The sequence below is a fragment of the Mustelus asterias genome, chromosome 2, assembly GCF_964213995.1.
Source record: "Mustelus asterias chromosome 2, sMusAst1.hap1.1, whole genome shotgun sequence".
NCBI lineage: Eukaryota > Metazoa > Chordata > Chondrichthyes > Carcharhiniformes > Triakidae > Mustelus > Mustelus asterias.
Genome location: NC_135802.1, coordinates 152,883,348 through 152,903,932, shown reverse-complemented (window position 1 = coordinate 152,903,932; position 20,585 = coordinate 152,883,348). Strand labels below are relative to the sequence as shown.

General features: G+C 44.9%; 1 protein-coding gene and 1 long non-coding RNA gene across 4 annotated transcripts in view; both read left to right on the top strand.

Annotated features, from left to right (window-relative positions):
* Positions 1–20,585, top strand: part of LOC144479753 (uncharacterized) — a 79,890-nt gene that overhangs the window by 46,870 nt on the left and 12,435 nt on the right. The gene's annotated exons all lie outside the window — the stretch shown is intronic.
* The window catches only part of LOC144479675 (leukocyte elastase inhibitor-like), a 41,536-nt gene that overhangs the window by 8,516 nt on the left and 12,435 nt on the right, over positions 1–20,585 (top strand). For all 3 annotated transcript variants that reach the window (XM_078198695.1, XM_078198688.1, XM_078198703.1), the window contains exons 3-5: positions 14,583–14,720; positions 16,922–17,033; positions 18,036–18,178. In XM_078198695.1, the coding sequence (XP_078054821.1) occupies positions 14,583–14,720; positions 16,922–17,033; positions 18,036–18,178 (393 nt within the window). The remainder of the gene's footprint in view (positions 1–14,582; positions 14,721–16,921; positions 17,034–18,035; positions 18,179–20,585) is intronic.

Below are 20,585 nucleotides of genomic sequence, written 5' to 3'. Positions count from 1 at the left end.
ATAAATGGAGGCCCTTAGAACATATGGCTGATCTTTTTGTGGACTCGGCTCCACTTACCCGCCTGCTCACCATAACCCTTAATTCCTTTACTGTTCAAAAATTTATCTATCCTTGCCTTAAAAACATTCAATGAGGTAGCCTCAACTGCTTCACTGGGCAGGGAATTCCACAGATTCACAACCCTTTGGGTGAAGAAGTTCCTCCTCAACTCAGTCCTAAATCTGCTTCCCCTTATTTTGAGGCCATACCCCCTAGTTCTAGTTTCACCTCCCAGTGGAAACAACGACCCTGCTTCTATCTTATCTATTCCCTTCATAATCTTGTGTTTCTATAAGATCTCCCCTCATTCTTCTGAATTCCAGTAAGTATGGTCCTAGTCTACTCAGTCTCTCCTCATAAACCAACCCTCAACTCTGGAATCAGTGAATCTCCTCTGCGCCCCCTCCAGTGCCAGTATATTCTTTCTCAAGTAAGGAGACCAAAACTGTACGCAGTACTCCAGGTGTGGCTTCACCAGCACCTTATATAGCTACAACATAACCTTGCTGTTTTTAAACTCCATCCCTCTAGCAATGAAGGACAAAATTCCATTTGCCTTCTTAATAACCTGCTGCACCTGCAAACCAACTCCTTGTGCTTCTTGCACAAGAACATCCAGGTCCCACTGCACAAGTACACCCAGGTCCCTCCTAGAGTGCAGAAGGAGGCTATTCAGCCCATCGAGCCTGCACCGACAACAATCCCACCTAGGCCCTCTTTACATAACCCCCTGCTAATCCCCCTAACACTACGGGTCAATTTAGCCAATCCACCTAACCTGCACATCTTTGGAGTGTGGGAGGAAACCCATGCAGACACGGGAAAATGTGTAGACTCCACACACAGTGACCCAAGCCAGGAATCGAACCCTGGTCCCTAGCGCTGTGAAGCAGCTGTGCTAACCACTGTGCTGCCCACATCATTGTGCCACCATGCAAACTAATTCTGGGGTCGATGATAATCGTATCAAAAGGCTTCTCTGAAGATGACTGATTTGTCAACATTAGTTCACTGTTATATTTTTAGCCAATAAATTAGCATAAAAACAACAAGGGAGGGGGTTGAAGGTTATTTAATTTCCAAGAAATGTTGCCTTTATAGAATCTTTGCCAAGTTAAATCCTTAACAGATGATAATCTTCGTCAAAAACAATTCAACACAATATCATCAGTTAAACAACAGTACACTGGAACCTAATGAGGGGAAAGGAGTGTAACTTGCCGATCGTTGCAATGATGAATAACTGCCCCTCGTTATGCAATAGGACAGGCTTGTGTGCCTTGTTTCTAAAAGCCAATTTTGTGCAGATTTTAAAAAATTGTTTCTTCTTGATCCTCCAGCTTGACTCGCGTTGTAACAAAAAGGTTACTATAATGTTCTGTTCCGTGATGTGCCGCTCTTGACTCCTGGCAGTAGTAGTGATGCCCCTTATTTAAAATCAGCATTTTGGGGCTTTGTCCATTTGAATCAGTAGTGAGGGGTGTTCTTGGTGATGCTGAGCATCTCTCTATAACTTGTGGGACTGGGTTGAATGAATGAAAGCTGAGTTTCTGTAGCCTCAGCTTCTGCAGTCATTTGGCAACAACAGTGGTTTTTGACACATGATCTAATCTGGGCCTGGCACATTGGATGTTTTGTTATACTGAATGCTAGCACTAGATTCCTATCTCAGCTGGACCTAAACGTGTGGTCAGCATTATAAATCCATTGCATTGTGCGGCACTGCAATTAAGGCACAAGTTGTCTCCTTTTTTCTGTTAGTTGAAGGATACACTACATTTACATCCTTCTTAGCCTTTTAAGAAGTCCCACAACGCCAGGTTAAAATCCAACAGGTTTATTTGGAATCACGAGCTTTCGGAGCGCTGCTCCTTCCTCGGGTGAGGAAAGGAGTAGTGAGACTTCTTACTGTGCCCACCCCAGTCCAACACCGGCATCTCCACATCTTAACCTTTTGGCTAAGATCAAGTGTGGTTTTTGATCCTGTAGTTTTTGGTCTTGGCCAATGAGGTTACAATGAGGCTTCACCTGAAGCAATTTTTAAAAGCCATTTGGGCCTTTTGGCTACGATGAAGCGTCAGATCGAGCCCAGGAGGGGGTGTAATACCTCATCCTATCAGCTTGGGTCTTGTTTGATGATGGGAGGAATGGCCCCTCTCTTGTCAGTAAGGAGTCTAACAACACCAGGTTAAAGTCCAACAGGTTTATTTGGTAGCAAACGCCACTAGTTTTCAGAGCACTGCTCCTTCGTCAGGTGAGTGGGAGATCTGCTCATAAACAGCAAACGGGGCATATAAAGACACAGACTCAATTTACAGAATAATGATTGGAATGCGTGTCTTTACAGCTAATCAAGTCTTAAAGATACAGACAATGTGAGTGGAGAGAGCATTAAGCACAGGTTAAAGAGATGTGTATTGTCTCCAGACAGGACAGCCAGTGAGATTTTGCAAGTCCAGGCAAGTTGTGGGGGTTACAGACAGTGTGACATGAACCCAAGATCCCAGTTTAGGCCGTCCTCATGTGTGCGGAACCTGGCTATCAGTCTCTGCTCAGCGACTCTGCGCTGGCGTGAAGGCTGCCTTGGAGAATGCTCCCCAACAGGAAGAGAACAGTCTTGCCTCATGATTGTTGAGCGGTGCAATCACCAGGCAAGACTGTTCTCTTCCTGTTGGGGAGCACTTTAGCGGTCACGGGCATTCGGCCTCTGATATTCGGTTAGTGTTCTCCAAGGCAGCCTTCACTTCTCTAGCCCTAGCGCACACCCTCCCCCCCCCCCCCCCCCCCCCCCACCGTCCCCCCAAAACCTGTTTTGGTCTCAATATACCTTTCCCTCAAGCCTATGAAACGGAAACTAGAACACAGCTGCATGGAGGAGATGATGGAGCGATAATGTCACGTAGAATCATAGAATTCCCTACAGTGCAGAAGGAGGCCATTGAATCTGCACCGACTCTCTGACAGAGCATCTTACCCAAGCCCTATTCCAGTAACCCCACACATTTATCTTGCTAATCCCCCTAACTTATACATCTTGTGACACCTAAGGGGCAATTTAGCAAGGCCAATCCACCTAACCTGCACATCTTTGCAGTGTGGGAGAAGGTTCAAACTCCACACAGACAGACGGTCACCAGAGGCTGGAATCGAACCCAGGTCCCTGGTGCTGTGAAGCAGCAGAGCGAACCACTGCAATGGCTCAACATGGACCAGTTATCCAGAGGGCCAGGCAAATGGTCGAGGGGCGAGGGTTCAAATCACACCACGACAGCTGGGAAATTAATTCAATTAATACAAATCTGGAATATAAAGTTAGTTGGTAATGGTGACATCAGTTTCTATATTTTAAAAAAAAACCATCTGGATCAAAAATGCCCTTTTTTAGGTAAGGGAATATGCCATCCTTTTCTAGTTTGGCCTTCAGACCCACAATTGACTCAATTGTCCTTTATAGAATCATAGAATCCCTACGGTGCAGAAGAAGGCCATTCGGCCCATCGCGCCTACACCAACACTCTGACAGAGCATCTTACCCAGGCCTTATTCCCGTAACACCACACATTTACCCTGCTAATCCCCCTAACCCACATATATCTTTGGATTGTGGGAGGAAACCCACGCAGACACGGGGAGAACGTGCAGACTTCACACAGGCTGAAATCGAACCTGGGTCCCTGGTTCCACCGTGCTGCCCTGTTTGTAATGGATTAGCAAGCCATTCTGTTCCAAGAGCATTTGGGGTTGGGTAGCAAATGCTGGCCTCGCCAGTACCATATACCCTGGAAGAATAGGAGAAAATAAAACTGGTTTAAATTTTCATGTTGAACAGGAGTGGGCCAGTGGGCCCCTCAGCCATTCAATATAATCATGGCTGATCTGATTGTGATTTCAATTCCACTTTCCTTCCTACCTTTTAAGATTGACTCTCTATCAATCAACAATCTATCTCTGGGGAAGAGTGTTCCACAGACACCTGATCATCCGAGGAAATAGATACTCCTTGTCTCTGCCCTCAACAACTCTCCTCGATCTGTCAATTAATTTGTTTTTTTTAGATTGCGATGCCCCTTCAGATACAGAGCCTTCCGATTCTGAATTGTTCTGCAATCTCTCACTGACATTTGTCCAGTCTTCCCTTCTTGCCACACTGATTATCACTTCACTTAATGCTACCATGTTGTTTTGCCTTGTCATTTTCCTTTTAATTGATTGCACTTCCTCCACTATTTTTATTTTAAAGCTCTCCTGTCCTTGTTCTATGACTTACCGGAACAAAGATCCCAGCGCGGCTCAATTAAACTCTATCCCAATGGTACACCTCCCACTTTCTCCAGTACTGGTGCCAGGCTCCCATGAATCAAACACCACTTCTCCCACACCAATCTTTCTGGCACACATTCAACTCCCTCATCTGACTTGCCCTACTCCAATCTGCTTGTGGCTTGGAGGTTATTTTGAGCTTTAGTTTTTTTTTAAATTCTTGCCCTGGCTGCTTGCACTCCCTAAGCACAATCTCTTTCCCAGTCCTATATATGTCATTGGTATCAGCCTAGTCCACAACCACTGGATTCTCCAAGTTTCTCTCCAGTGGAGAGTTGATGTCCTGAGTACTGGGCAGGCAACACCATCATCTGCACTGGCCCATGGCTGTTGAGAACTGTATCTATCCCCCGGCCTACTGCCGCTATATTCCTATTTATTGCCCACCCACCCCACATGTATGAATCTTGTTCATAGTGCCCTGGTCAGTTTGCTCATCCAGCTGGCACCCATCACTTTTGTCCATACAGCTTGCAAGCACTGCAGACCTGTTGGACAATTGTTGAGGCCCCTTCACTTCTACCGACTGGGTCCCCATACCTGCTACACTCGCGTTCTGCCCTTGATTACTCACCATCCTAAGGGGTGTGTTTGTCTCCTGGTAAGTGTTCCAGGTGACTCCCAAGTGTGTTTCTCCACTCTTTCTTTCTTTCTCTCTCCCCCCCCCCCCCCACCCCCCCGCCCCGCCCCGCCCCATGTGTTGCACTGTCTGCAGCTCCGCCTCCAGCTCTTGGATTTGGAGCTAAAGCCCCACCAGCTGTAGCCATGTCTCTGGGCCATAGTCAGCCACCTCCAGGCTTGGTTTTCCCCCACAAGAATCCACTCTGCTGCAGTTAGCCTGCAGTACAAAAATAAAACCCTTGCCCCTTGGCTTTAAGCACTGCCAGCTGTCTCCGAACTCCCTTTCTCCAGATCCTTTGCCCTCACTGCCAACAAGTGCCAGGAGCTAATGCACTTCTTTGGCACTAAGATTGGCATTGTTTCAGTTACTCTGCCCTAATCCACGACTTTCTCCAGTTTCTGGCCTTTTATCCCCTGACCATAACTTGTTCCCATGACATTTGTAAATGGGTTTTCGCATTGGAAAATGCAACAGGGGAGGGGGAGGGAAAGAGAACCGTCACTCCTGCCACCAATCTCCCTTTCCTCTTCAAAGACCAAAGAAAAGCACAGCATGGGAACAGACCCTTCGGCCCTCCAAGCCTGCGCTAATCATGATGCCTGCTTAAACTAAAACCTTACGGAGCCCGTATCCTTCCGTTCCCATCCTATTCATGTATTCATCTAGTTGCCCCTTAAATGCCACTATCGTACTTGCGCTCACCATCTCCCCAGGCAGTGCGTTCCAGACATTCACTACCTTCTGTGTAAAAAAAAAACTTACCTTGTACATCTCCTCTAAACTTTTCTCCACGCACCTTAAACTCATGTCCTCCAGTACTTGCTCTTTCCTAAGGTAGAAAAGTCATCTGACTATCGACTCTGTCCATGCCACTCGTAATCTTGTAAACCTCTATCAGGTCACCCCTCAACTTCCGTCACTCCAGTGAGAACAAACCAACTTTACCTCTCCTCAAAGCTGATATCCTCCAGATCAGGCAACATCCAACATCAGTTCTTGAACATCCTGCCATTGCTGAAATTTGTCTCCACTGTTGCTGCCCCAACCAATGCACTGCAGCTCTGCATCATCTTTGACTCTCCATGATGCAGAATCCTTATTCGGCCCTTCTCCTCATCCTGGGTTGACCACATCTTCTCCTCCGTTGTCCAGTTGAGTGGAAATGCCCTCGCCTGGTTCTATTCCAAACTATCCAATCCTACCCAGAGCATCTGTTCCATTTCCTTTGACCCTCCTTTTCTTCATCTTTGATTTGATTTATTATTGTCACAAGTATTGGGATACAGTGAAAAGTATTGTTTCTGGCCCTATACAGACAAACGTACAATTCATAGAGTACATAGGGGAGAGGGTGCGGAATGTAGTGTTACAGTTATAGCTAGGATGTAGAGAAAGATCAACTTAATGCAGGGTAGGTCCATTCAAAAATCTGACAGCAGCAGGGAAGAAGCTTTTCTTGAGTTGGTTGGTACGTGACCTCAGACTTTTGTATCTTTTTCCCAACGGAAGAAAGTGGAAGAGAGTATGTATTTTTTTATTCATTCATGGGATGTGGCATCGCTGGCTGGGCCAGCATTTATTGCCTATCCCTAGTTTCCCAAGGGCAGTTGAGAGTCAACTACATTGCTATGGCTCTGGAGTCACATGTAGACCAGACGAGGTAAGGATGGCAGATTTCCTTCCCTAAAGGACATTAGTGAACCAGATGGGTTTTTCCAACAATCAACAATGGTTTCATGGTCATCAGTAGATTCTTAATTCCAGATATTTTATTGAATTCAAATTCCACCATCTGCCATGGTGGGTTCGAACATGGATCCCCAGAACGGAGTTCTGGATTAATAGTCTAGTGATAATACCACTAGGCCATTGCCTCTGGGGTGTGTGGGGTCCTTGACTATGCTGGCTGCTTTTCCGAGGCAGCGGGAAGTGTAGATGGAATCAATGGATGGGAGGCTGGTTTGCGTGATGGACCGGGATACGTTCACGACCCTGTGTAGTTTCTTGCGGTTTTGGTCAGAGCAGGAGCCGTTCCAAGCTGTGATGCATCTGGTGACTGGCAGTGTGAAGGTATAATCCGACTCTGAGGCCTCAGTCCACTCGCTGCCTCCTTGTCATTAGCCTTGTCTGTTGCCCAATCCTGAATGAATGCCATAGTTTTTCTCAGTGTTACAAATGTGAAGTTTATAAGATTTGTTATATTTTAAAGTGTATCTTTTAATCTAAGGTAAAATAGGGTATTGAAAAGATTTGTTATGAGTTCTGTCTAGCAGCAGCCCAGGTGGTTTTGTTGGTTGGGTGCATTAGCCATGCAAAATTCTCCGTCCAGAGTACCTGAACAGGTGCCGGAGTGTGGTAACTGGATGGCCTCCTGCACTGTAGGGATTCTATGGTCTTGCTGTCCTGCAGCCCCAGAGATCCTGTGTTCCTCCAACCATAGTTTCTTGACTTTTCTTCGCTCTTTGCCCTACCATTAATGACAATTCCTTCAGCCATCTTGTCTCTTCTACTCGAGAATTCCCTTCCTAAACCTCCCCACTTTGTAACTTGTCTTCTCCTTCCTCAAATCCATCTTTGATCAAGCTTTTAATCACCTTTCTTTGTAAGATTGGCGTTTGTCTGATTATTATTCTGTGGTGGCAAGAACTTGCATTTGTATAGCACCCATCACATCCTGAAGAGATCCCAAGGAGCTTGGTGTGCCAAGTTAAAACACAAAATGTTTAGCAGACCTGGCTGGCAACGTCTGTGGAGAGAGAAATAACAGAATTAATGTTTCAGCTTGATGCTTTTTGCCAGAAGTTATTTATGCATGTATAAAATAAGGATCTAATTGAAGTTTTGGGGGAGGGGGGGGTGGTTTCCAGTTGGATGACTTCAGATCTGTTTAGGTTTCTTGTACCACTCACAATGCACTCTTGAGTGACAAAATGAAATGCAAATTAAACCGAGGCACGCAGAATTAGACCAAGACAGATGTGTTTTTTTTATATATACGTTCATGGGCATCGCTGGCTAGGCCAGCATTTATTGTCCATCTCTAGTTCACCTTGAGAAGGTGGTGGTGAGCTGCCTTCTTGAATCGCTGCAGTCCACATGCTGTGGGTTGACCCACAATGCCATGAGCGAGGGAATTCCAGGATTTTGACCCAGCAACTGAGAAGAAACGGCGACATATCTCCAAGTCAGGATGTTGAGTGGCTTAGAGGGGAACTTGCAGGTGGTGGTGTTCCCATGTATCTGCTGCTCTTGTCCTTTTCGATGGAAGTGGTCGCGGGCTTGGACGATGCTGCCTAAGGATCTTTGGTGAATTGTTGCAATGCATCTTGTAGATAGGACACACTGCTGCTACTGAGCATTGGTGGTTGAGGGAGTGGATGTTTGACACAATATATTTCACACAACAGCAGCAGAATTTTGGAAAAATAAATGTAGGATTCAATGACACAGCCTCGCTGTAAAACTGCACACAATGAGTGATTGTGTGAAGTAACAAAATTGGACACTGACCAGAGAGATGGAGAGCTAGGAATATGTACCATCCCAAGCTGTGATTTTGGTTTACCATAAAGTCTTGGATGTTTCGGGGGGGGTGGTTGGGAAACAGTTCAAATTGTTCAAATCCCAGTAAAAAATCAGTAACACTGGCACCAGTAATACTGGAATTTCATTTTTAAGATGAACAAGGCTAGTTTTACTGGTGACTTTCATTACTGGCTTTTATCTTTTTGGAGACAACATCTATTGTCAGGATGATTCTTTGGTTTTTAAGCAATTGAAAAGATAAAATCAAGAATTTAGTGGGTGGTGAAAGAATATTCTCCAACGGATTAGATTTCTGCTTTACGACCAAAATGAGTCAACACATAAATAACTGTTAACATGAGCCAATCCTTCCGTTTAATGTCAACTGCTGGAACAACTTGTTTTTTTAATATGTAATTGATGTTGCCATTTCAGTTGACTTTTTATTTTAAAGCTTATCTATTGGTCACAAAATAGGCTTACATTAACACTGCAATGAAGTTACTGTGAAAATCCCCTAGTTGCCACAGTCTGGTGCCTGCTCGGGTACCCTGAGGGAGAATTTAGCATGGCCAATGCACCTAACCAGCACGTCTTTCGGACTATGGGAGAAAACTGGAGCACACGGAGGAAACCCATGCAGACATGGGGAGAATGTGCAAACTCCACACAGACAGTGACCCAAGCCAGGAATCGAACCCAGGTCCCTGGCGCTGTGAGGCAGCAGTGCTAGCCACTGTGTCACCGTGCCGCCTTAATTCTTTTTGCAAAGTAACTCTTACCCCTTTTAAAACTATTTTACTATTAATGGGATGGGCGTCTTGTAGAGGGCTTGGGGGAGAAATGTTAAGGCATCAGTCTCAAAATCCAATTCGAGTATGCTCTCACTGTACCCCCCCCGCCCCACCTATCCCTATCTGTAACACTGTCTATTTCGCCTCTTGTCTCCCCAGTTTTCAAACCCTGCTTTCCATCTTGCTATTAGGGTTGCCAACCTTCCAAGATTGGCCTGGAACCTCCAGGAATTGAAGATCTGTCTCCAGTGTGTACGACCCTGGAGAACAATCACCAAACAAAAAGTTTTATTTTGTTGAACTTTTTCTTTTGAACATTTTTCTTTGCCAGATATAAAAATTATTGTAACTGAGGGAAGGGGAAAGGTTGTTTGGCTGACAGTTCCGAGGGCATTTTCACAGTAACTTCATTGCAGCGTTAATGTAAGCCTGTTTGTGACATAATAAATAAACTTCAAAAGCTTTTAGCCCAGTATTATCCAATCGGGCGATGGTCTTTGTGTTTTCCGATTTGGCGCAAGAGGGCAGTGCGTCACAAGGATGGATGTAAACGTGAAATACTATGGATGCTGGAATCTAACAAAAACAGAAAAATGCTGGAAAATCTCAGCAGGGCTGACAGCATCTGTGGAGAGAGAATAGAGCCCTTTGTCAGAGCCCTTCGTCAATTGACGAAAGGTCATCTAAACTCAATGTTGGCTCCGTGCTCTCTCTCCACAGATGCTGTCAGCCCTGCTGAGATTTTCCAGCATTTTTCTGTTTTTTGTGACCAGGATGGATGTGTTAGCCGACTTGTGTTAAAACCTCTCGGAATACATTTAATTGCAGTTGGAAACCCTACTTGCTATATTTACTGCTAACTTCAAACCTGGCTTTCAATTACCTGAGCAATTAAATCCCGATGTGGAGATGCCGGTGTTGGACTGGGGTAAACGCGGTAAGAAGTTTAACAACACCAAGTTAAAGTCCAACAGGTTTATTTGGTAGCAAAAGCCACACAAGCTTTCAGAGCTCCAAGCCCCTTCAGGTGCGTGGGAATTCTGTTCACAAACGGGGCATATAAAGACAGAGACTCAATTTACATGAATTATGGTTGGAATGCGAATACTTACAGCTAATCAAGTCTTTAAGATACAAAGAACGTGAGTGGAGAGAGCATCAAGACAGGCTAAAAAGATGTGTATTGTCTCCAGACAAGACAGCCAGTGAAACTTTGCAGGTGCAGGCAAGCTGTGGGGGTTACAAATAGTGTGACATGAACCCAATATCCCGGTTGAGGCCGTCCTCGTGTGTGCGGAACTTGGCTATCAGTTTCCGCTCAGCGACTCTGTGCTGTCGTGAAGGCCGCCTTGGAGAACGCTTACCCGAATATCAAAGGCCGAATGCCCGTGACCGCTGAAGTGCTCCCCAACAGGAAGGGAACAGTCTTGCCTGGTGATTGTCGAACGGTGTTCATTCATCCGTTGTCGCAGCGTCTGCATCCAATTAAATCCCCCCAGACTAGCACCCTTGTTTAGCAATTACTGGCTGGCTGACCTCTTGGTTTAACTGCTGATGACGTGAACTGTAGTTTCCTGCCTGATATTACAAAGGAACATGAGATGCCATCGGAGAAAATCGGATATGACTTTGCAGCTGGACCTTGTGTTGGTGAACTGGGTTCGAGCCGATCTGATATTAACATCTGACATGGGACGCCTTCCTGTTTAATCTGGGGTGATGCTGGTTCCTGCTTCCTCCATTGTTGCAACTAATCTCCAATGCTAGTTTATCTCAATCATTAGCAATGACCACATGGAGTGATTAGCTTCTGAGCTGCATCAGCAAGTTTGTGGTTTTAAAATGGTGCAAAAGCAGGATGGTTCGTTTTGTCTTGCAAACAAAGTTTGCTCCTTTAACCAATATTACCAACATTTTCTTTTGGTTTTAGATTCCAGCATCCGCAGTAATTTGCTTTTAACCAATATGACAAATCTTTATTTGTGTAGCACCTTTTTAAAGAATCTCCTAAAATGTTTTGACAGAGACCTTGTAAAGCAAAGTATCTGATGCAGAGCCGTGGAAAGAGGAATTGGGTCAAATGATGGAAAGCTTAGTCAAAGACACAGGCTTTAAGAATCACCTTTTAAGTGGGGAGGGACACTGAGTGTAGGAGTAGCCATGTTTCCATTGAACCCTGACGCTACTCATTTTAAAAATCCTTTCATTTATTCTGATGCGTGGCACATAATCACCTAATTCCTGGAGTGAAACCTCCGTGCTATGTCCTGGGAAGATTTTTGGTGGAGTTTTGATGACAAAATGCCAAGAGTGAGTGGAAAATCCTTGATTTTTTTAGAAAAGGAGCAGTCATAGAATCCCTACAGTGCCGAAGGAGGCCACTCGGCCCATCGAGTCTGCACCGACCACAATCCCACCCAGGCTCTAGTCCTGTAACCCCATAGATTTAACCCGCTAATCCCCTGATACTAGGGGCAATTTAGCACGGCCAATCAACCTAACCCACACATCATAGAATCATAGAATCCCTACAGTGCCGAAGGAGGCCACTCGGCCCATCGAGTCTGCACCGACCACAATCCCACCCAGGCCCTATCCCCATAACCCCACTTATTTACCCTGCTAACCCCCTGACACCGAGGGAGAATTTAGTATGGTCAATCAACTTAATCACACGTCTTTGGACTGTGGGAGTACCCGGAGGAAACCCATGCAGACACGGGGAGAACGTGCAAACATCTCACACAGCGACCCGAGGCTGGAATTGAACTCTGGGGGGGGTGTGTCCCTGGCGCTGTGGGGCAGCAGTGCATTGAAGGCTCAGGGCGGAGCTGGGCCTTCAATGTGGTGGGTGACCTGAGGAGCCTGATACTCTCCTGAAGGCATTGCAGGTGATGACTGCAAATATTATTGAAGTTGTAGATGACAAACTTGACTTTTTGATGCAGAGTATCAGTGCTCGCACCGGTGAACTGCAGAATACCGGTAAGCGGCTGAGTGACGAGGGAGATAGAATCCTTAATGTTAAGAGTGCTGCTTCCTTGGTCGAGTCCCGCTTGCAATGCTTAAGAGAATCAGCTACACGATGTGTCAGATATCCTGGTGGATCTGGAAAACCGAGACTGGAGGGAGATTATCGGTGATCGGTTTTCCAGAAGAAGCTGAGGGTAGGTTTCCAGTTAAATTAAGAGCTGGTTGCCATGTTTTTTCAACACATCAAGCTTGAAGGGGCATATTGAGGTCTCGAGGCCTAGGGATAACCAATGACCCCAGCCTATTTTCACACATTTTCATAACTTCAGAGAGTACTGGAAGCTGCCAGATGTGGTGAGACCTGGCTCTACGATGGAGCGAGGGTCTCATTCTTCAAGAGACTTTTTGGTGACCATACAAAGAAGCGTAGAGGGGTGGATGAGGTTAGAAAACATCTGGAGGTTTCCAGAACCCAGTTTACCCCGCCATTTTGAGGGTTGCCTTTGAAGGATCAATTTCTGCTGAGGCCCTGGTCTCTAGACTCTGGTTTGGAGCCATAATCCATAGCTCATCGTGAGAGTTTGTTTTTTAAGTGTGTGTTCTCTCTCTTTTATTTACTGAAATTTCTCATTATGTATTGAAACACGAGAGGGAATGTAATGATATAAGAACTTTATTTTGCCTGGACTGTGCCAATGTAGTCTTGATTGAAAGCGACTAAGTTTAGACTTTGCCTCTTTATCTGCTTTCTCCCGTGCTGCGTGAGCTGTCTGTTCCAGCTCAAAATACTATTTTTTTTAGACTTTGCCAGATCCTTCACAGTCGCCTGAAACTTTGTCAGCCGATCAATGCACTTTTTCAGCTGCTGCTCTTTAATACTCTTTTACAATCTGTTTTAGTAGGCTCCAAGCTCCAATAGCCGAGACTGCGGCTGTGCCTGTGCAGGAAGTGCTCCCCCTAGTGCTGTGGCACGAAATAAACACCCCCTTTTCACAATGTGTGCTTGTGGGAGCTTGCCACATGTCTCTCCTGGGAATGTGGCAGTCTACTTACAATAGTGACTGCGCTTCAACAATATTTAATTGACTGTAAGGCGGTTTAGGATGCCCTGAGATTATGAAAAGTACTTTATAAATGCAAGCCCTTTTTTTATTCCAACTGACATCCAAGTATTTCAAAACGGAGAATGGTACGGAGCACATGTTGATACAAGAGTTGTTGCCTGAGATGTTTTTAAAAGCTATTTATCCATTTGCGCTGAACGTCATGAAGGCCCCAATGGCTCAATAGAGTATTGAAGTAGGTTGTTTTCTTTTAAAATCCTCCTTTTAGAGAAGTCGAACTTCGGAAAAGATTCCAGTCCTTTAAGTTTTTATTTATTTATTAGTGTCACAAGCAGGCTTACATTCACAGTAACTTCATTACAGTGTTAAAAGTCCCCTAGTTATCACACTCTGGCCCCTGTTCGGGTAGAGTGAGGGACAATTTAGCAAGGCCAATGCACCTAACCAGCATGTCTTTCGGACTGTGGGAGGAAACCGGAGCACCCGGAGGAAACCCATGCAGACATGGGGAGAACGTACAAACTTCACAGTGACCAAAGCAGCGAGTGTAACCCGGTACTATGCCACCCTTTTTTGCTGTTTCCGGTTCAACTAAAGATTCAGAAGGTCTGTGCCCTATTTGACCCTGAGCTCAGCTGGCTCCCCCCCTGATCTTCATCACAAAGTCTACCTCCTCCATACTATTGTTCTTCCCCATCCTGCCACAACCCACCAGCTGCTGAAACCCATTCTCTCGTGACTTTTTTAACCAAATTTCATTTGATGTATGCCCTTGTAGTTTTTTTTTTACTTACAAGTTTAAAAGGTTGGGAGACAGGCCTACCTACCTGGTCAGCAACCACAGCATTCATCTTAAACAGGGGAGGCAGTGGCGTAGTGGTATTGTCGCTGGACTGGTAATCTGGAGACCCAGGGTAATCCTCTGGGGACCTGGGTTTGAATCCCACCTTGGCAGATGGTGAAAACTGAAGGAGAGTTGGTGCAGACTCGATGGGCTGAATAGCCGCCTCCTGCACTGTAGGGATTCTGTGGTTTAATAAAAACCTGGAATTAATTTAACCATTGATTTGTCATATTGTAAATTGAGATATGGTAAATTGTTTTTTCTGAACTTGTATGGTGAAGTGTTTTATTTGTTTGATCCAAACTTGTGGAATATTGTGTAAGCACCTTGAATTTTATCTGAGCAAGACTTTTTCTAATTGATGACTTGACTTGTCTCTCTTTCTCTCTTTCCCTTTCAGGTACTTGCTTTTGATAAAGTACAAGATATTCACTCTGAATTTCAGAAACTGCAAGCTACCATCAACCAGCCTACTGCCAACTATCTGCTGAAGCTGGCCAACCGCCTGTATGGGGCAAAGACCTACAGCTTTCTTCCGGTGAGTTACCAGCTGGTTAGACTGGAGACCCACCCTGTGTGTGGGGCTGATTTGCCTAGACTAGCACAATGGCAAGTTTGGTAATGGTTTTGTTTTTTTTAATAGGGCGATCAGGGAATGTATCATTAGCACATACCAACTCTCAATCGTTGAACTTTGCAAGGGAAAGTCAGTCAAATTCCCGATCATGCTTATTACCTTGGCTGCAAGAGTAGGTGTCTGAGAATAGGCTTGTCATTTCCGCTGTGAAATGGTCTGCTCTGCTGTCTGGGTGGATGGACACAGGCAAGGGTGACGTGCAGTACCTCAGAACCAGGAGTCCGAGCCGGCCATATGGTCCTGCTCATGGTCATGGCTCATCCTCCACCTTATTTCCATCTTTGGTACTATCCCAAAATCCTTTACATCCATTCATAGCCAAAAATCTCATTCTTGAATGCACTGAATGACGGAGCATCCTTGAGAGAATTCCAAGGATTAGTAATACTTTGAGTGGGCAGATTTCTCCTCATCTCTGTCCTAAACGACTGGCTTCTTGATCTCAGGCTGTGTTCTAGATTCCCCTGCCATGGGAAACATTTTTCTCAGCATCCACCCTGTCGAGTTATCTCAGTTTGAGATAATCTCTCAACTCCACGGAGTATAACTTGCCCTTCATGTCCTGAACCACTCTACTGAACCTTCCTCTAGAGGGAGTAGGCCTTTCCTTGGGCAAGAGGGCCAAAACTACACGCGCTAGTTGTAGTAAATGATGCATTAATTTACTAAATATGTAAATGCATTCATTTACATTGTAGTAAATGAATGCATCATTATTTGGAGTATTCCATGAGGGCTATTGAATCTCAAAAGGGCAGTGTTGTGGTAGCAAGGTCAAAGGCAACCCAATAAAGGTGTTCACGCTTGAACCACAGGTGCAATACCAATGTTTTTATTCATTCATGGGACATGGGGGTCACTGGCTGGCCAGCATTTATTGCCCATGGAGGGTAGCTGAGAATCAGCCACATTGCTGTGGCTCTGGAGTCGCATGTAGGCCAGACCAGATAAGGACGGCAGACTTCCTTCCGTAAAGGACATTTAGTGAACCAGACGGGTTTTTCTGACAATTGACAATGGTCATCAGTAGATTCTTAATTCCAGATATTTTTTATTGAATTCAAATTCGACCATCTGCTGTGGTGGGATTCGAACATGGGTCCCCAGAACAGAGTTTCTGGATTAATAGTCTGGTGATAATACCACTAGGCCATCGCCTACCCTAAATGTGTATTTAAAAAAAATAAATGCTAAGTGGCAGGTTGAATCTTTGAAAATAAACTAGAAGGATCATGAACCAGAGGATGCCAGTTTGAGGCGATTGGCAAAAGATGTGACGAAAACCATTTTTAAAAATAGTGTGTGATTAGGATATGAAATGTGCTGCCTGAGGGCATGGTGGAGGCGGATTGAATCATGGTGAGTTGGATAAGTTTCTGAAGAAAATTGTCATGGCTGCAAGGAAAGGGTGGGGGAGTGATACTAGCTGAGTTGCTCCTGCAGTGAGCCAGCATCGATATGATGGGCCAAATAGCCTCCCAGTGCTGTAACCATTCCATGATTCTATTCTATAAATGGTCTATTTTGGCTCAAAGCTTGACGTTCATGGAATCCCTACAATGTTAGAATGATTAAATGCCCATTGTGGCCACAACCAACAAATGCATCCAATTTTCCTGTTAAGTGAGGAGCCTGCAACAGTTTATTATGCTGCAAATGTTCTTGTAGGATGCCATTTTCATTTCAAAATGCTGGTGTCATTTTAATTTGCTGATGACTAAAAGTAAATGGGAGGCAAAATCTTTCTGCAGAAAATTCGCTTCCGTCCTCTTTGCAAATTTTGAGTGCGCAGAATTGCATCTGTGTGGGCGATTTTATTTCATCTAGAATCTGTACCTCCTGGGCTAATGTCTCCTTGTGTTTGAGTTGGCGAGCACTTGGAGACACTGAGCAAGTCACGGCCCACATAAACTTTTGCCACATACAAAAGGCAGTGTAAATCCACAGGGAGATTACTTGGGGACAAAGGGTTGAAGTGTAGTTGGACACCCGCTCCAAGCAACGCCACATTGTTACTTCATCCTAGTTGTGAAATGAATATTCAAAATGGCGGAGGTGAGAAAAGTGTATTTATCATTGACCCCTTGCCTGCAATCCTTCAGGATTTCCTTGGGTCTACTCTGAAATACTATCAGGCAGAGTTGGCTGCTGTTGATTTTGGCAAAGAAGAAGCTCGACAACTGATCAACTCCTGGACTGAAGGACAGACTGAAGGCAAGTCTTGGCGCGATTCTGCCCCTCCATTGTTGTCAAATTTATCTGACTGCTTCTCTGGAATCCAGCACTGGATCAGCAGAAATTCCCTCCCAATTAAATTCTGGGATTTCTCCAATGCAATCACATCCTTCCTATAGTGTGGCCACCAGAACTGTACACAATACTCCAGCACGAGCTTATCTAGTGTCTTGTATAATTTATACACAACCCCTTTGTTCTTGTATTCTATGCCCCTACTAATAAAGCCCAGAGTACTATATGCTTTATTAACTGCTCTCTCTACCTGTCCTGTTACCTTCAATAATCGATACACATATACACCCAGATCCCCCTACTCACGCACCTCGTTAAGAATCGTACCCCCTTATTTTATATTATCTGTCCATGTTCTTCCTACCAGAATGCAACACCTCACATTTTTCCGTATTAAACTCCATCTGCCCACGCCTCCAACTTGTCTGTTCTATATTGTCCTCCTCACACATCCACTCCATCTGACGAAGGAGCAGCACTCTGAAAGCTAATGGCATTTGCTACCAAATAAACCTGTTGGACTTTAACCTGGTGTTGTTAAAACTCTTACTCTAATTATTCAGCCAATTTTGTATCCATGTTGCTACTGTCCCTCTTATTCCATGAGCTCTCACTTGTTTCACACGTCTGTGTAGCATTGTATCAAGTGCCTTCTGATAGTCCATGTACACCACATCAACAGCATTACCCTCATCAACCCTTTCCGTGACCTCCTCAAAAAAAGTATTTCTCCTTTAGAAATCCATGTTGGTTCTTTCTAATCAATACATTTTTCCACGTAACTAATTCTAAATTATTTCTCGAAGCTTCACCACCACTGAGGTCAAACTGACTGGCCTGTAATTGCTTGGCGTTTAATTACTTTTTAGTTCATGACTTTGTGGCCTTTGTCATTCATTGGTTATGTTTTTTTTTCATTTATCTTTGACCTGTTAATGTAAACGGGTCTCTCTTCTTATCCTCCAGGCAAGATCAAGAATCTCCTTGCTGAAGGAACTGTTGACAGCCTCACCAAACTTGTCCTTGTGAATGCCATTTATTTCAAAGGAAACTGGGAGAGGAAATTCCAGGAAGGAAGTACCTACGATGGAGAATTTCTAATAAGCCAGGTGATGTTTCTCCCCAACCCCCCCCCCCCAATAAATTCCTGGCTTAACATATTTGTAATTGTCCTCTTCAGCTTTGTTGGTACATGGGACAATGCCACCAGTGCATTCTTAGATGATAAGAAATGGGATTAGACCATTCAGCCCCTCGAGCCTGCTCTGCCTTTCAATAAGATCATGACTGATCTGGTTGTGACCTTAATTCCACTTTCCCCTCTGATCCCTTGTATCCCTCATCGATGGAAAATCTCTCTAACTGAGCCTTGAGTACATTCAATGACCCAACCCCCACTGTTCGCTGGGAAAGAATTCCAAAGGACTTTCTGAAAAGAAACTCCTCATTTTTTTTAAGCTTTAGTGGGAGAGAGGATTAGAAAGTCCTACTCTCTCTTCCCCGAACGATTATGATCAAAATGGAGCATTTTAATGACCCATAAAAACATACCAAGAGTCACTTGTGACAACACCAACTTGCTGCTGAAGTGGGTGTGGCGATAATGCCAGATTTCAAACACTCTCAACAATTTGTACAGCTGCTGAAAAAAAGACACTTTTTTGTCGAAGCTTTTCCTCTTGTACTCATCAGGTCAAATGCCTGAATTCATACTCCTGCTTGGGAGGGAGGGGGAGGGGGGGGGGGGGGGAAATACACCAGCATCAAGTATGTGTGTAGCACCTTTCTGAAATAATTAAAGGTGGGTCATTGAATTAAGTTTGACACTCGGTCTTTCACAGCTTTTGCTAACTCTGCTGGTTTCACTAACCCAGCACAAGTCTCATTTTATCCTGTGCACGGAGTAGGAGGATCTAGTACCTAAAGGGTTAACATGGGACTGAGTACAGTACTGTCTATGCAAGGAGGCACATGACCTAGAGCTAGGAGCAGTCTAGAGATGAGTAGCAATGTGTTAGGACCTAGTATGGAGTTGAGATCTAGGGTAAATATGTACGTAGTGGGTGGCACAGTGGTTAGCACTGCTGCCTCACAGTGCCAGGGACCCGGGTTCAATTCTGGCCTCGGGTCACTGTCGGTCTGGAATTTGCACATTCTCCCAGTGTCTGCATGCGTTTCCTCTGGATGCTCCGGTTTCCTCCCACAGTCCAAAATATGGGTTAGGTTGATTGGCCATGATAAATTGACCCTAGTGTCAGGGGGGATTAGCAGGGTAAATGAGTGTGACGGGAATAGGGCCTGGGTGGGATTGTGGTTGGTGCAGACTCGATAGGCTGAATGACGACCTCCTGTACTGTTGGGATTCTACGAATAGTTGAGCACCGTTAATAAAATCTTCCTTGTAACTTGTACAAGACTGCTTTGTGATGACCAAACACTATCCTTCAAGAGTAGCAGCACCGGAACATATCACTGTGCTATCAGTGAGATCCATCAACACAGGCGTTGTGGGTGACCTCTGCTATCAAAAGTGATTTAAAAAATATATATATATTTTAGCTTCTCTGTGAAATCTAAAGCTAGGTTAGCTGTTGGCAGTGCAACAGAATTGTTTTTCAATCCACCAGTGTTCTACTGCTGAACTAGGCTAATTTTTCACATTTTAAAAAACATATTTAAAATGAGCTCTGGGTCTTAATAGTCGTCTCTGTTTAGCTGTGAGGTCAGGGGTCTGGCAGGGGTCAGGCAGGGGATGAGGCTAGTTCATTGTACTGGGGGTGTGCTGACCTTTGTGATGGTGGTTTGCCTGAGCTAGGGTAGAGTAAAAGATCAGGGTAGCCAACAAAGTTAAACCAAGGCTTTACCTGATGCAACTTTTCAAAGCCATCTCAGCCTTTTGGCTAAGGTGAAGTGTCAGATCAAGCCCAGCAGGGGGTGCAGTGCCTCAGCCTGTCAGCTTGGATCTTGTTTGTCCTTCATGTGTTGGATTCAGTTTGAATTGGGTTTATTGGCTGGGACAAAAGTACTGAAAGGTACCAATAAAAAAAGAGTAGTCTCTAAATCCTGAGCTAATCTAAACCCCTCCTATCCGGATCCTAAACTTGTCCCAGGTCTTTTTCACCCGTCGCTCCTGTTCTTGCTGATCTCCATTTGCTCCAGTTCAAGCCACGCCCCATTTAAAATTTCTAATGCTTGGGCTGGATTTTATCACTTGCCTCCACCACTTGCACTTTCCCAACGAGCAGCCTGACGATGTCGGGTTGGCAATGCAACATCACTCCAATCTCGGATTACTGCAGAAACCAAGCCACACATAGGAATTGGAAGCCCACCTTCCATTTTTAACCAGTTAGCAAGCTTTTTTTAAAAAACTCAATCATTGTGTAATGTTCCGTTGCCCACTCCTGTTTCTTGGGCATTGGACAGGAAAAAGTTCCGGGAGTGCTTTGAGGTGGCGGGCGGCACAGTGGTTAACAATGCTGCTTCACAGCGCCAGGGACCCGGGTTCAATTCCCG